Consider the following 16,086-nt stretch of genomic DNA (forward strand, 5'->3'; position numbering starts at 1 on the left):
GGGTTTTAACGTTTTTGTCGTCTTCCAAAGCTGTGATTTGACATCTCCACAGCCTGTAAGTACTGCTGTTTGAGACCAGCCCTCTCCCTGCCCCAGGTCTGGGTCTACCTGTGTGCCACGTTCAGAGAAAACCGAGTTGGCCCTTCTGGGGCCCAGGGACCTGCCATTTCTCAGGTGTGCACCCGAGGAGCTTCAGGAAGGTGGGCTTCCTGCAGGAAGTCTTCTCCACACTGAGACGCAGCCCTGAACCACCCCCCTCCCCGATCCCTCTGTGTCTTACCTCCTCCCAGAAGATGGGGTTGGTCTCGTAGCCCCCCACAGACAAGGCATCTCCTTGGAGGCGGAGGTAGACAGAGGCATCGTGGTCGCGGACGTTCGGCATGTTCTGGAAGGCAGAGCAGAGAGGCCTCAGGGTCAGCCAGGGTGCGGAGTGGAGGCCACGCCCCAGCTCGGGTTGGGGGCCGGGGAGACTGCACAAGTCGGGCCAGTGCCACCCTCCATCCCCTCCAATCAGTAGAGACCCAGCTTGTGGCAACCCAGCTCCCTCCGCAGGGGCCGATGGGCAGACTGCATGGTGTGCGTGCACACACGTGTGAATGTGAGAATGTGTGGATGCGTGTGCCCCTGTGTGAGTGGGAGACAAAGAGAATGTGTGTGAACGGGAAGACAGCCCAGGGTCTCTTCAAAGCAGTGGGCCCAGATCCCCTCCGTCCTCCCCAGCTAAGGCCCGGCCTGGGGACAGCCCCACGGGCTGGAGAAGTGAGTCTCCAGGTTCGGGGTGGTGAGGAGTGGGCTCTTGTTCCCCCTCGACAGCAGCCCGGGGACCCTACTGTGGAGACACGAAGTGGCCCGTGGAAGGCTCCAGACGCTGACACCAGGGCCGCTCGCCAAAAAGGATGGCTCACCCTCACCCCCTGTGAGATGCCCTCCCTCTCCAAACTTCCAGTCGGCCTGTGGACTTAAAAGCGAAACCGGGAACTTCGGAGCTGCGACAAGACTGGGTCTGTGAAATAAGGTGCCATGGAAAAGGTACAATCCCAGATCAAGAAAGAGGTCTCGAAACAGGAGATGATCATCAAAATGAAAAATGCAACAGGTGGGTTGGATAAGACCATCTTCCGTACAGGAAGCTAAGCAAGATGAAGAAATGGAAATCAGGAAAGGAAAAAATAAGGAAATCACCTAAAGGTCCAACATCCACCTTACCGGGGGTTCCAGAAAGACAAAGAGAGGAAATGGAGTAGAGGAACATCGGAGCAATGAACCTGGACAACTTCTCAGATTGAACATCATGAATCTCCGTATTAAAGGAGTCCTATCATGGGGCGCCTGGGTGGCGCAGTCGGTTAAGCATCCGACTTCAGCCAGGTCACGATCTCGCAGTCCGTGAGTTTGAGCCCTGCGTCGGGCTCTGGGCTGATGGCTCAGAGCCTGGAGCCTGTTTCCGATTCTGTGTCTCCCTCTCTCTCTGCCCCTCCCCCGTTCATGCTCTGTCTCTCTCTGTCCCAAAAATAAATAAACGTTGAAAAAAAAAATTTAAAGGAGTCCTATCACGCCCCATGAACGGACAGGCCGGCACCGAGGCACGCTGGGGTGAAACATGGGAATAGCATCCTGGAGGCTGAAGGACCTGGAGCAGAGTCTCCAAAATTCCACAGACAATTTTATTTTATTTATTTATTTTTTATTTATTTACTTATTTTTAATTTTTTTTAAACATTTATTTATTTTTGAGACAGAGAGAGACAGAGCATGAATGGGGGAGGGGCAGAGAGGAGGGAGACACAGAATCTGAAGCAGGCTCCAGGCTCTGAGCCATCAGCTCAGAGCCTGACGCGGGGCTCGAACTCACGGACCGCGAGATCATGACCTGAGCTGAAGTCGGATGCCCAACCGACAGAGCCACCCAGGTGCCCCATCCACAGACAATTTTAGATGGAGAATTCTAGACCCCATCAATCCCTCAATCAAGTGTCTGGAAAGAATAAGGATTATTTCAGACATGGATGAACACAAAAACATTTTACTTCCCCTGTGCCCCTTCTCAGTAAGCAACCAGAGTGCATGCACACCAAGGATCCAACTAGAAGAGGCCCCAGGGTCAGAGCCGAGCAGAGGCCAAGAGGCAGGCAGCCCAGAAAAGAGCCACTCAGAACAGCAGAAGGCTTCCTCTGGGGTGGGGAGAATGGGACATAGAGACCATATGTGATTTCTCTGGAGTGCACGAGTTGTGCAGAACATACTATTGAGAGCTAATTGACAGACATGTTGAAATGTTGGGGGGGGGGGTGGAAATGTGACAGTTACGAACATACATGCAAATAACCTCAACAAAATACCAGCCAACTGAACCCAGCAGCATACGAGAGGAGTGTATGCCATGACCTAATGGGGGTTATCCCAGGAATGCAAGGTTGGCTTGACATCTGAAAAGAAATCCTTGTGATACACCATAGCAACAGACTAAAGGATGAAAACCAATCATTTCAATAGATGCAGAAAAAGGATTTCCAACACCCTTCATGACAAAAACACTCAGCAATCTAGAAATAGGAGGGAACTTCCTGACAAAGGGTATCTAAGACACACCCACAGCTAAAACATACTTATTTTCAGCTCTTCCTTTAAGGTTAGCCCAACGATAGGATGTCTACCTCACCACTTCTACTCAGCATCATATCGGAGGTTCTAGCTGAGGCAGCAATTAGACAAGAAAAAATAATGAGAGGCATTAACATTGGAAGAAGGAGCAAAACTTTCTTGTTGCAGATGACGTGATCTTACGTATAGAAACCCCTAAGGAACCCACTAAAAAACTGTTACAACTAACAAAATAGTTCAATAAGGTGGCAGGAGACAAGATCAATGCATAACAGACAAAAATTATTATATTTCTTCACTTCACTAATGATGAGCAAAAAAAAAAAAATGAAATTAAGAAAATAATTCCACCTACGTCATCAAAAAGGATTTAACAATACTTACCAATAAATTTAACAAAAGAAGTGCAAAACTTGTACTCTGAAAACTCAGCAATATTTTTGAAAGAAATTAAAGAAGGCCTGAATGAGTGGAAAGACATCCCATGTTTACAAAACGAAGACTTGATATTGCTAAGATGATGTGCTCTCCAAACGGATCCAGATTCAACACGATCGCCGTTAAAATCGCAGCGGGCTTCTTGGCAGAAATTGACAAACTGATCCTAAAATTCATATGGAAATGCAAGGGACCCAGAATAGTTAAAACCATCTTGAAAAAGAAGGACCAAGCTGGGAGACTCACGCTTCCTGATTTCAAAACTCACTACAAAACCATTGTAATCAAGACACTAACACAAGGATACGCATATAGATCACTGGAATGGGGTTGAGAGTCCAGAAATAAACCCGCACGTTTATGGTCACTGCTTTTCCACAAGGATGCCAAGGCCACGTGAGGAGGAAGCCACGGTCGTCAACACGTGGTGCCCGTGCAGCTGGACAGCCACACGCAGAGAAGGAGGCTGGGCCCCTACCTCACACCATACACGAACCGTAGTCAAAGTGGGTCCTAGACCTAAGAGTAAGAGCTAAACTATACAATTCGTAGAAGAAAACATGGGAGTAAGTCTTTGTGGTCTTGGGTTAGGAAATGACTTCTGAAATATGACCCCAGAAGCACAAGCAACAAAAGAAACAATCCGTAAGCTGGATTTCACCAAAATCAAGCCCTTTTGTGCTGCCAACAACACCATCAAGAAAGGGAAAAGACAACCCACAGAATGGGAGGAAGTATCTGGAAGGCATAAATCTGATAAGAGACTTGTACCCAGCATATAACAGGAACTCTTATAACTCAATACAAAGACCAGTAACCCAATTTAAATGAGCAAGGTGTCTGAATAGACATTTCTCCAAAGAAGATGCACGAATGGCCAGTAAGCACATGGGAAGACGCTCACCATCATTAGCCAGTAGGGAAATGCAGCTCGAAACCCCAGTGAGATCCCACCTCACACCCACTAGGGTGGCTGGGATCAAAGAGCGAGAATCACCAGTGGCGGCGAGGACTTGGAGAAGTCACAACCCTCACCCACTGTGCGTGGGAACGTAAAACAGTGCATGTGCTTTGAAAACAATCTGACAGTTCCTCAAACAGTTAAGCATAGAGTTACTATGTGACTCAGCAATTCCACTCCATGATATCTACTCAAGAGAAATGAACACATATGTCAACACAAAAACATGTACATGAATGTTCATAGCAGCATTATTCATAACAGCCAAAAAGTGGAAACTCAAATGTCCATCAACAGATGACTGGACAAATAAAAGGTGGTCTAGGATAGAGTATTAGTCAGCCATTAAAAGGAATGAAATTCTGATATATGCACTACATGGATGAACTTTGAAAATGTCATACTGAGTGAAAGAAGTCAAACGCAAAAGGTCATATATGGTATGATTTCATTTTATTAAATGTCCAGAATAGGAAAATCCATAGAGATAGAAATCAGATTAGTGATTATCTAAGACTGAGGGTTGGGTGGGAAATGGGGAGTGACCGAAAATGGGTATGGGGTTTGGGGGGATGAATGTAATGTTGATAGGTAGATAGATAGATGATAGATAGATAGATAGATAGATAGATAGATAGAATTAGTGACAGTTACATAGAAAACTGAGCATCCGGAAAACAATAACTCCAGGAAACACAAAAGTCAGACGCTATTTTGCTCAGGAGTTAACAATATTTACATGGTCATTATATTGCAAACACTGACTACTCATTTCACCAAAAGCAAACCAAAATCATTTTAGAAACTGACCAAGAGTCAGGAGACGCCACGTCCCCTGCTGCTCTTTGGCTCTAGAGGAGCTGCCTTCCCTCACGGACCACGTACCCTGGAGACGGGCACAGGATGTGGGACTCCTCTGCCCTGTCTCCACGCAGAGACCAAAAGGGATAACCTGGTGGATGCCCCTCCCTCCCACTCCAGTCTCCTAGTAAGCTGGACAACTAGGAGGGCTATTGTCGAAGACAACAGTCGAAGGACTGTTGTCAAGAACGTGTAAGAAGTTCTCCGTAACGGAGCACTTCGGAAACAGTAATCATCATGTCATTACTTCCATTGTCACTACAACTCTACAAGCGGAACAGAAACTCTGGAGCTCCATAGAGCAGGACAGTGGGGACACCTGGTGGCCAGGGAAGTCCCAGACTTTTGCTCCAGCAGGATCAGTGTCCCCAGCTCCTGGCCCCAGCACACTGAGCTGCCTTGAGTGCCCAGCGCATGCTCAGTTCAGCCCCAAGGCGTCCTCTGGGCACTCTCACTGCCATCTCCACGCAGGAGCCCCCCCGCCCACAGCTATGACCCTGTCCCACTGATGTCCCTACCTCCGGACCTCAGCCCACTCCCTTGCATTATTTCTCCTGCCCCCCATCCATCCAAAACCTGTTGGCCACTTCCTCTGGGAAGCCTTCCGGATCGTTCCAGCTGTCCCTAATCTCTTCCTCTGAAGCACCAGCTGGCCAGACCCCTCTGTGCCCCCTTGGTCCTGGACATCGTCATCCTCACCACCGGCTACAGGCCAAGCACCGTGTTTGGCCCTTCACCTCACGCAGCCCTGTGCCGTCCATACGGTTATCGCTCGTTTTGCAGAAAAGGAAACTGAGGCCCACCCAGCACTATGACTTTCCTGGCTGCGTTATTGGGGGCTGAAATGCAGCCCCCGAGCCTGGGCTTTCCCATCGCTCGGTGCCCGAGCAGAATAGCTTCTGCAGAAGCGGGCAGAGGTTGGGGGAAAAGCCAGACCAGCAGAGAGCACTGGGCACTCTGTTTGTGAGCCACAGACACCAGGCCCAGAGAGGGAAGGCGCCAGGTCACAGAGGAGCTGGGGGCAGTGCTTGGCCTGGACTCAGGCCTGGGTCAGACCCTCAGGGGTGCCCAGGGTAGCACAGCCCTGTGGCCACCCAAGGAGAGTGATCCCTCCCCGGGACACAGCCCCTGTCCTGCCCACAGGCTGTCCCCAGCTTTCCCCAGCTGTGGTCTGAGCCCACGGTGGCCTGAGGGCGACCCCTGGTGGCCACCCGGGGAGCCCTCCCCACAGAATCAGGGAGCACGTGGCACAGAGCAGCCCTTTGGAGGCCTCGGCGGGATCACATTAAACTCATCCACAAAGCAGGAGCAGGGGCAGGAGTGGTGGGGAGGCCACCTAGCAGCCAGCCACTGACGAGGGAAGCCAGGGTCTTCCAGGGCAGGGAGGAGGCTCCCAAGACCCTCTTTGCGGGGTCCCACCTCCCACTCTCCCACCACCACCCTCCTCCTGCCCTCTTCCTGCACTCCCTCCCTGGGCTGGGAGTCCCGGAAGAAGCCCCGTGCCGGCCTCCTCAGAGCCCTGCCCACCACTGCCATTGCGCCCCCATCAGCCTGCTCCGAATTTGCTCCTTTGCCTGTCCGTACCTCCCCTCAGCTTCACCCAGACAAGAACTGGGTCCTTCTCTCCGTCACGTCACAGCCCTGGTTTCTAGGATAGGGCCTGAGACGCAGCGATGTTTGCAGGGTGTGAGCAGGGTGAAGGAGGGAGGGTTACGTGGAATGGGAGGTAAATGGGTTAATAAACAGGTGGATGATGAGGGAGGGAGGGAGGAAGGGGTGGAGGGAAGGGTGGAGGGGTGGAGGGAGGGAGTGAGGGAGGGGTGGAGGGGTGAAAGGAGGGAGGGGCGAAGGGAGGGGGAGGAGTGGAGGGGTGGAGGGAGGGAGGGGTGAAGGGAGGGGGGAGGGGGGGAGGGAGAGGGGCGCAGGGAGGGGGGTGGGGTGGAGGGGTAGGATGGATGGCTTGAGGGAGGAGTGCTGGAGGTTGGAGGGCTGGAGGGAGGGGTGGAGGGAGGGAGAGTTGAAGAAGGGGGGAGGGCTGGAGGGCTAGAAGGCTGGAGGGCTGGAGGGGTGGAGGGGTCTCCCTTGGGGGGGACCTGAGGGTGGGGAATCCGTGCCAGGACTGGCACCCGGGGCATATCTGGGGGACGCAGATCCACGGGGGTCCCCCGAAGAGGTACCTGGGGCACAGAACATGGCAAAGCACTGACTGACTGCACCAGGCAGGACAACCTTGGGCGTCAGTGCGGAGCTGTGCCCCGAGGGTCAAGGGAGTCAGCACCAGCAGGGTCACACCCGGGCTACTTCACTTAACCGTCACCCCACCCCAAACACCCGGGTTATGATGCCCATTTCACAGGTGAGGCGGCTGAGGCTCAGGGTGGCGAGCCACCTGCCAAGTGCTAGGGCTCAGAGCCAGGTCCCTGCGCCTCCCACAGTCTATGTACCTGGATCCCCTCAATGCGCTCGGTGACGACGTAGGCATGGTGCATGGCCACCAGCGGGACCTTGACTCCGGCCATCCGGCCCACAGCGCTGGCCCACACTCCTGCGGGCAGAGCAGGGATAGGTCAGCACTGCTGTGCCTGGAGGGGCGGCCGGCCAGGTGGGGTGGGGCGCCTGTGCAGGCACCTCTGTCCCGGGGCGATTCCTCTACGTCACACCCAGGCCCCTCCCCGCCCCCCCAGAGAAAGGCCCGGCTGAGGGAGCAGCCAGCGTGGCCACCCGAGAGCCAGGGAACAGTCCTGCTCACCTGCACAATTGACCACGCAGGGCGTCTGGATGGAGCCGTGCTCTGTCTCCACGGCTGCGACCCGCCGCACCCCGAAGTCGTCGGTCCGCACACGGATGCCGGTCACGGGGCAGTTCTCGATGACCTGGGAGCGAGAGGGGCTGCTTCCAGAGCCATGCAGGACTCCCCGAGGGTGCTGATGACCCCTGATGTCCCCCCGCCTCGCCTGGACGGGACCTGGGGCACCGTCGGGGAAGTGGGGAGACCATGGCGCTGGAAACCAGCCCCAGGAGCTCCTTGACTTGGGGAACTTGATCCCAGACCCGGGGCTCTTTCTCACAAAGTGGCTTTTAAAAAGCAAGGCTCGAGTCGCTAACGGGTGTCTGTGGTCTAGTCCTTCGGTAAAAAGGTCACCGATCAGTGTGGCTTGCTTCCACGTTGTATACAAGTGTATCTTCCTAAACACGTATTTGGGGTCAAACTAAAATCTCAACATTTTTCCCCTCTGGGTGATTTTCATTTCTTCTCTTTTGCTTTTCTGTCCTTTCCAATAAGTTCTACAACTCTGTGTTTATCTCGGATAAAAGACGAGAAACACAAGAAGAGATCTGGAAGGAAGGAGGGCTGACATCCCCCGAGGCACCGCCCACCTTTGCAGGGGCAGATCAAAAGGCTCAGAGAGGCTGTCCCCGGCCCAAGGTCACACAGCAGAGAGAATGGCACCTGTTTCCTTTCCTTGGGCTCTTGGGGTTCCTGGGGCCAGGAGCGGGGGGCACAGGGCCAGGCGGCCTTTGGTACCTGGGCTCCCCGGGCAGCAGCAGCCCTGGTGAGGGCGGTACACGTGCCGGCCGGGTCCATCGTACCGTCGTGCGGCACATACAGGGTCCCGTACAGGTCGTCCACGTTCATCAGCGGGTACAGTGCCTTCGTCTCGGCCGGGCTCAGCACGTGGGACTCCACGCCATACGCTTTGCCCAACTAGAGGGACCCAAAGGCGAGTAAGTCAGCCCTCGGGGAGCAGATATCCTCTGGCCGCTCTCCTCCCGGTCTGGGCCTCGGAGCTGCAGCTCCAACCTTGCCTCCTCCAGGAAGTTCCCCTGGGGACATGGGGTGATAATGGCTTATGTGGTTGACACCCCTAACGGGCTCAGACCAGTCTCTGGGGAGGAAGGGGCTTCTTACAGAAACATTTTGGGCTTGAGGACCAGACTCCCCAGTCCGACCAGCTCCCAGGAGGCCAACCCGATCCTGGGTCCCAGGCCCCTGGTTTAGCAGGACTGGCCACACCGGCACATTTGATTGGCCCACGGGCAGCCAATCAAGTGTCCCCAGGTATCACAACGGGACAGGCCCCACCCAACTAGAAAGAAGCTGAGCCAATCGGATTCTCTGCCTCAGAATGAACGTGGCTGAGGCTTCAGGGAGCTGCTGGGAACTTGGGCTGGAAGGTTGGGGCTGGGGCTTTCTTTGGAGGCCTCGGTCCCAGCTGACGCGCGAGCCCAGGGGCAGGATGAGGCCGAATGGGGCCAGCGCCTCTGCCCAGGAACCCACACCTGCCCTGGTGAAGCCAGCTGCCCCTGCCTCCAGCCTGGGGTCCCAGGGGACTCAGCATCCCTGTGACAATGAGCCCCTGCTGGCCACACTGCTCACTGCGCCCTGAGCGGGCATTCAGTCGGTGCTCTATAAGGGGACCGATGGCTGGAGAAGCCGGCCTCACCCATGTCCCCACCTCAATACAAGGCTCTTCAGCAGCATAAAGCTTTCTCCTTGTCGGGGACGCCTCCTGGTGAATGCGACCTCCCACTGATCCTGCCTCCCCTGAGCACAGCCCGGTGACGGTAACAGCTCCACTGTGGGGCCTCCCCTGTGTCCGGGGTTCGGTGACTGTGCTCCACAACACGGTCCCATTTTGAAGGCGAGCATGCCAAGGCTCGCCTGTCCCAGGCGGCCCACCAGCAAGGGCTCCTTCCCTGAGCCATGCTGCCCCGTCCCCACCCCGCCGGTGCCAGGCCCGAGCTCCCACCCACCGACATGAGCCTTTTGTACTCATCCAGACGCTGCCGGTTGGATGCTATGAACAGGCCCCCATTCTGGATCCAGCCCGTGTGCAGCCCTGTCTCCTCCTCCAGGTCGTGGCTCACCACACGCCGGGTGTGGGCCAGAAGCTCCACCTCCACGTCGCTGGGCCGAAGCTGCCACAGCAGGCCTGGCCGGGAAGGGGCAGGGCACCATCAGTTCCCGGCAAGGCGGTGGGGCACCCCTTCCTCCCTCCCGGCAGGCCCCGGGCTCCCAAAGAACAGGCGGCGGGCCTGGGTCTTTCTCTGAAGGCCATGGGGGACTTGGAGAGGCAGATGAGCAAGAAATCACAGCGCCGGACGCCTGGGGGGCTCGGTCGGTTAAGCATCCGACTGCGGCTCAGGTCACGATCTCGTGGTTCATGAGGTCAAGCCCCACCTTGAGCCCCACGTCGGGCTCTGTGCTGACAGCGAGAGGCCTTCCTGGGATTCTCTCTCTTTCTCTCCGCCCCCACCCCACCACCACTGTGCACGCTCTCTCTCTCTCTCTCTCTCTCTCTCAGAATAAATAAAATTTAAAAACAAATCATAGGGTCCAAGATGATTTGGGGACGGGGCTCCTGGCCCCTGGGCACCTCAGATTGTGGCACTATCGAAGGTCCTATTTATGAACACTTTCTGCGTGCCAAGCCCAGGGCTCAGCCTGTCACAGGCTGACAGAGCAGCCCCTGAGGTCAGCATGATTAGCTTACGGTGACATTAAATGGCACCAAACAGTTCCACTCTCGGGACAGCAGAGGAGGTGACGACGGGGCCAGGACCCCGACCCAGGACCGAGAAGCCCAGGTGCAGGCTGTCGAGCAGCAAAGCTGCTCCATTCGGAGCAGAGTGTGGGGCGTGGGTGGCCAGGGCTGAGGCCGGTCTCACAGCGACGGGACGGTGGGAAGGCAGAGGCAGCGGTGTGCAGGCCTGAGCGCGAGGCCCGGACTGCTTCCCAACTCCACGTCCAGTGATCTCACGCTGGCAGCATGACGTTAGCCAAGGTGGGGGTGTTTACCCCCCAGAAACTGGCAAACTTAACCCAGGACCCGGGGTTAAGGCAGAGGGTCGGCCGCGTGCATACCGTAGGCGCTTCATGCGTGCCCACTGGCTAGCTAGCAGGTTGAGACTCACGGACGCACCTGGTGCCCACGGACGACACCGCTCTGCATCACCCCGATGGCTCCTCCCCCGTCTGTGCTCTAGACCCGCCGGAGGACCCCCCTCATCCACGGTGGCTCTGTCTGGGGAGGGGTGTCCGCTCTCGGAACAGACAGCTGTCTGGGCCCCCAGCTCCGGTGACAGCCCCGCTCCCTCCTCCCCACCTCTGCTCTTCAGGGACGTGGGGGGCCAGGAGGACCCCCCACCTTCGGATGAACCCGCGTCTTCTGTGTCCCTCCTCCTCCAGCGCGGCTGCCTCGGGTTGCCAACCCGGAATCAGCCCCTTCCAGCACCCCCTGCCCCGGCCCCTACCTGCCGTGTGCCAGGTGGTCCCGGAGGTCAGCCGCTCCCGCTCCAGCAGCACTGCCCCGCTCACGCCCAGCTTGGCCAGGTGGTACAGGGTCTGGCAGCCCAAGCTGCCCCCGCCGATGACCACCACGTGGGCTGTGCTGGGCAGGGGCTGGCTTGGGCCCCGGGCCACCGTCGAGGGGCCCTGGGGGTCCTTCAGGGTCCGCCGGTACGGCACGCTCTTCTCGGCGGTGGGGCCGGCCTGGCCGGTCAGGGCGCGCAGCCCCAGGCCCCGCGTCCGGCCCCGGCGAGGGCATGTGGCGGCCACACGCAGGGCTCTGCTCAGCGAGGCCATGGGGACTCCAGACTCAGCACCGCAGGGAGCTGGGGAGAGAGTCGGGGCTGGCTGGGGCGCGGAGGGGTGGGGGCTGCACCAGGTGACACCCGGGGGGACAGCCTCCCATACCCTCCAGGCCCTCCTTCCTCCGCCTCCCCGGGGCCCCGAGTGCACCTGCAGCCCAGTGCTCAGGGACTGAGGGCCTGTGGGCATTGGCGAGCCCAGGGCGACCGTGGTGGGAGGCAGGAGGTCCCTGCCAGCCCAGGGGCGGGCTGCTGGAGTAGGTCATCGAGGGGACATGACTGCAGGTTGACCCACGAGCTGGACCCAGGCAGTCAGAGGCCCCTCACCCCCTCCCGCATCCCGGGAATGTACATTCTGCCCCCGTTCCCACAATGGGAGCCGTTTTCAGGAACGAAGGCTCGAGGGAGCAAAGCGTCGCTGAGACCCTCTGGACAGTTCGAGTGACTGAGCCCCGTAAGGCCGCTGTAGAAACTAAGATCTGGTAGGTGGGTGCAGAGACCCACTGTCTCCCGGCCCCGAGACGGGCCTCGTTGCGAGGCCCCTTGCTTGCTAACCCTGCCACCTGCCACCGACAGTGGCCTGCTTCTGTCCGTCTCTCTTCGCCCTCCGTGGACGGACATGGACAGTGAACCGGGCTGTGACCAAGCACCGGCCCTGGGCTGGGGGGGGGTGGGGGTGTCAGGGGCACAGGGGAGGTGGGGAGCAGGGGGGTGTCAGGGGCACAGGGGAGGTGGGGAGCAGGGGGGTGTCAGGGGCACAGGGGAGGTGGGGAGCAGGGGGGTGTCAGGGGCACAGGGGAGGTGGGGAGCAGGGGGGTGTCAGGGGCACAGGGGAGGTGGGGAGCAGGGGGGTGTCAGGGGCACAGGGGAGGTGGGGAGCAGGGGGCCGATAGGAGACCTGGGGAAGTGGGGTCACCGGTGAGGGAGGGCAGGGAGGGGGGAGGGGACCTGAGCACTGAGGACAAGCAGGAGCTCAGGTGTCAGGGGGATCCAGGACCCAGAGAGGTGACCTCCAGAGGGGGAGAGGCAGGCTGCAGGGGGAGGGGGCTCAGCACACGGGGCAGGGTATCTTCCTGAGCACCGCGCCCCGCGTCCCACAGGTCTGCAGGAAGAGCCCCCGGCACGGCGGTGTGGTGATGGGACAGGTTTGGCAGTGGGGGGGAGACCGAGGGAGGTGTCAGTCCCCAGAGGGCCTGGGCAGGGGCCGCGGTGAAGGAGTCACCTGGGCACACAGACGGGAGCGTGGGGGTGGGGGGTGGGGGGAGGGGAAGCCCCCTCCCTGCCCCTCTGCCTCCTCCTCGGTGTCCCCCAGGGGCCTTCAGGGCTCACCTCAAATCCCTCCTCCTTCAGGAAGCCCTCCCAACCAGAAAAGTCACATAATTGCAAGAACACGACAGGAGGCCCACCTCCTAAGGAGCGAAGGGGCCAAGAGGTGTCTCCCTGGGGGTGTATCCTGCCCACCACGGGGAGGACAGGGCCGCTGGGAGGGGCCTCCCGGGCCCCCTTCTGGGGTCAGTAGGACAAGCAAGAGAGATTTAGTGGTGAATGTGAGGTGCACGGGTGCCACCTACAGTCATAGTCGTCGTGACTGATATTCATGACCTCGTTAATTTAATTTAAAAAGTCGACCTCTGGGGCGCCTGGGTGGCTCAGTCGGTTGAGCGTCCGGCTTCAACTCGGGTCGTGATCTCGCGGTTTGCGAGTTCGAGCCCCGCGTCGGGCTCTGTGCCGACAGCTCGGAGCCCGGAGCCTGCTTCGGATTCTGTGTCTCCCTCTCTCTCTGCCCCTCCCCTGCTCGCACTCTGTCTCTCTCTGTCTCTCAATAATAAATAAACGTTAAAATTTAAAAATAAATAACAAACAAATCAAATAAAAAGTAGACCTGTTTCCAAGAGTGTGCCAGGTGCCAAACTTCCTCCTTCAGCAACCGAGAAATGCTCTCAGGTAGGGGAGGAGAGCAAGGTGCTGGAAGGCGGGCTAAGGTGGCCAAGGCCACAGGGCGGCCAAGTGGCCGAGCACAGCCCCCGGCCTGCAGGCTCTCCCGGGACCTGGTCTGGGGGAGGGGAGCCTCGCCGCCACACCTCAACAGTGGGGACGCGGGTGAGGGGCCCAGCTGTCCGGCTGCTCAGGGCTGCCCGCGCGCCCCACCCCCCCCCCCAGCGGGGTGGGGGGGCCAAGGCATCTCAGTCCCTCTGCCCCCCTTTGCCCCCCAGTCGAAAGGCCCACCTGCCTCCTGCCCACAGAGGGGCTCCCCGGCCACGTATCTGAACTTACCTTCTGTCTCCAAAGTGCCCTAATCTTCCAGGAACCCCCAACAGTGGCGCCCTGCCAGTGGAAAGTCGGCGTCACGTGGCTGTGGGGCACGTTCAAGGCTGGGCATCCGCCCCCGCGCCCGCCCGCGCTGCCCCTTCCCCGCTCCCGTCCTGCCAGCTCAAGTGCCTCCCGCCCCGGGGGCCGCCACGTGCCCCCTCCCCACCCTCCGGTGGCCCGCGGGGTCTCCCGGGGGGCGGGGACGGGGGCCTGGGGCTCTCCCGGTGCCGCGGGGCCGCCGGTGCTCCCCCGACCCGAAGCAGCTGCTTCGACGTGAACTCGCTCTCCTGCCCCGCTGACCCTCTCCCGCCCCGGTCAGCAGCGTGGCCCGTGTGTTCCCCGGGGTGAGGGCGCAGGGCAGCCCAGGGCGCGGGGGCATTAGGACGGGGTGGGGACTTGAGCGACAATGTCACCTGAGCTGTGAAGCCGGAGCCAGAGGACCGCTCCTCAGAGGCTGTGGGGTGAAGGAGGTTGACGGAGCCTCCGCCTGGTGGAGGAGGGCTCGCGCCCTCGCAGCCCGAAGGTTCCTGCAGCCAGAGGCGGAGAGAAGTCTTGATCTGTCCCAACCCCGCCCGCCCAGGGGAGGGCCCGGGCCCTGCCCCTCTCGGGGTCGGGGGGGGGGGGGACCTCCAGCCGGCCACTGCTCCGCTTGGCGCCCCCTGCCAGTGCCTGGCCCAGGGACTGCAGGGTGCCGTCCCTTCCTTCCTCCTCAGCAGCTTCCCAGCGGGACCCGGGCGGCCCGCCCCCGGCCCGCCCCCGGCCCGCCCCTGTCACCGCCCCCCACCCCGCCGGGAGGGACCGCCCACCGCCTCTGGCTTCTTGGCTGCCAGGGCCGCAAGCCTGTGGGCGGCAGAGCAGTGCTGTGGACCCCGAGGCCCCATTAACCCTGGGTGTTGGTGCGGGTGACCTCACCTCCTCATCGCTAAAACAGGGGTTACAGGTATGCTCCGGTGCCCCCGTGCACCCCTGCCTGCCCGTGCCTGTCTGTGCTCTCCAATGCCCCCAAATGAGCTTAGCACAGGTGAGGTGGGCAAAAAGTGCTGGGTAAGCAACAGGGTTGTGCCAGGCCCTGTGGCTCGTGAGGGCCCCTGGGGAGGGGATCCAGGGCCCTCGCAAGCACCTGCCTGTCCAGCTCCGGCTTGCTTGCTCCCGGGGCAGGGGTGCCCACCGCCTTCAGAGGCAACCCAGAAAGGCTGGCTGTCTGCACCCTGCCCTCCAGAACTCCTGGATCCCTCCATCGCTTTCTGAGATGTCCCTGAGCCTCTGGCTTGCCAGCTGCACAGTGCCCAGCTCCCCTGGGCAGGAATGCCTGCCTCCATGTGACTGCTGGGGACCTTGGGACCCGGAGAGGGGCGTCAGCCTGACTTGGGCCACACAGAAGCCTTCGGTCTGACTCTGGACCTAGGCCGTTCAGTGTCTGCCCAGAGGAGAGACCACTCACTCCCCTGCTCGCCCTTCTCCGCCCCCGCCCCCCGCCCCCCACCAAGGAAGATCGCCCCACAGGTGCAAGGCTTCGCTGGATGGTGCTCGGGCCAAGGGCAGGGGGCCCAGCCTGCTCACTCAGCACACGGTGGGCCAGGCCAGCAGCCTGGGGCCAGGCTGCACTCACTCAGTGAGGCGAAGGGCAGGTCAGACAGAGTGAAGACGGAGCGTGGCCACAGCGTCCTCAGAGCACTAGACGTGAGGTGCACCGGGGACACAGCGGTTGCAGCGGCCGAGGCAGCCCGGGCCTCTCCTGGCCCTGCACTCAGAGACAAGCGGTGGTTGCAAAATTGTCCCAAGCCAAGCGAGCAGCAGAGTTGCCCTGGACTTTGGACGAGGGGTGGTGGCTGGCGGGCCAGGCTGGCTGTGGGTCAGCGTTATAGGATAGGTGATTGATCAGGCCCGGCTCGGGTCCGGGACAGGTGGATGGGCCACCTCGTCTCCCCAGGCTGCTGGAGGGCACAGCTCCAGAGCTGGGCAGGCTCCAGCCAGGGACGCTGAGGCAGGGCTGGTCTCCTCTGGCCGAGCCTCAGTTTCCCCATCTGGGGCGCAAGGACTATAACCCCTGTAGTGTCAGTTTTAGGGAAGTTTTGTAAATTTCTCTATGTTACTTTCTACTTTTGGTGCCCTTTGAAGAGAGCCGTGGTGCAAAGCGGGGTGACAGTTGACCCTTGAGGGTGAGGGGTCACCCCCAGTGCCAGCCCTCCCCCTGTCCCCGGACCGACACCCTGGCGGGCTGCCCCCTGCCCGCATGGCCTGCATGCACCTGGGCCAGCACCCTCCTTGCCCGGGCGGCCCTCCCCACAGGCCCTGGCCGGCCCTCCGCCCCCACCGGCTGGCCA

At 59.5% G+C, this 16,086-nt stretch overlaps 1 protein-coding gene across 2 annotated transcripts in view; it reads right to left on the reverse strand.

The window, feature by feature from the left end:
- The window catches only part of SARDH (sarcosine dehydrogenase), a 60,676-nt gene extending 46,179 nt beyond the window's left edge, over nt 1–14,497 (reverse strand). Inside the window, exons 1-9 of one of the 2 annotated variants that reach the window (XM_047829395.1) lie at nt 14,390–14,485; nt 14,176–14,289; nt 13,727–13,777; nt 11,117–11,476; nt 9,617–9,795; nt 8,313–8,567; nt 7,611–7,734; nt 7,306–7,406; nt 281–385 (exon numbers count right to left, since the gene is read on the reverse strand). In XM_047829395.1, coding sequence (XP_047685351.1) covers nt 281–385; nt 7,306–7,406; nt 7,611–7,734; nt 8,313–8,567; nt 9,617–9,795; nt 11,117–11,447 — 1,095 coding nt within the window. In that variant the 5' untranslated portion in view covers nt 11,448–11,476; nt 13,727–13,777; nt 14,176–14,289; nt 14,390–14,485. Of the gene's footprint in view, nt 1–280; nt 386–7,305; nt 7,407–7,610; nt 7,735–8,312; nt 8,568–9,616; nt 9,796–11,116; nt 11,477–13,726; nt 13,778–14,175 lie in introns of both variants that reach the window. The other variant, XM_047829396.1, reaches the window with a different exon arrangement.
- Nucleotides 14,498–16,086: the final 1,589 nt, after the last annotated feature.

The sequence above is a fragment of the Prionailurus viverrinus genome, chromosome D4, assembly GCF_022837055.1.
Source record: "Prionailurus viverrinus isolate Anna chromosome D4, UM_Priviv_1.0, whole genome shotgun sequence".
Lineage (NCBI taxonomy): Eukaryota > Metazoa > Chordata > Mammalia > Carnivora > Felidae > Prionailurus > Prionailurus viverrinus.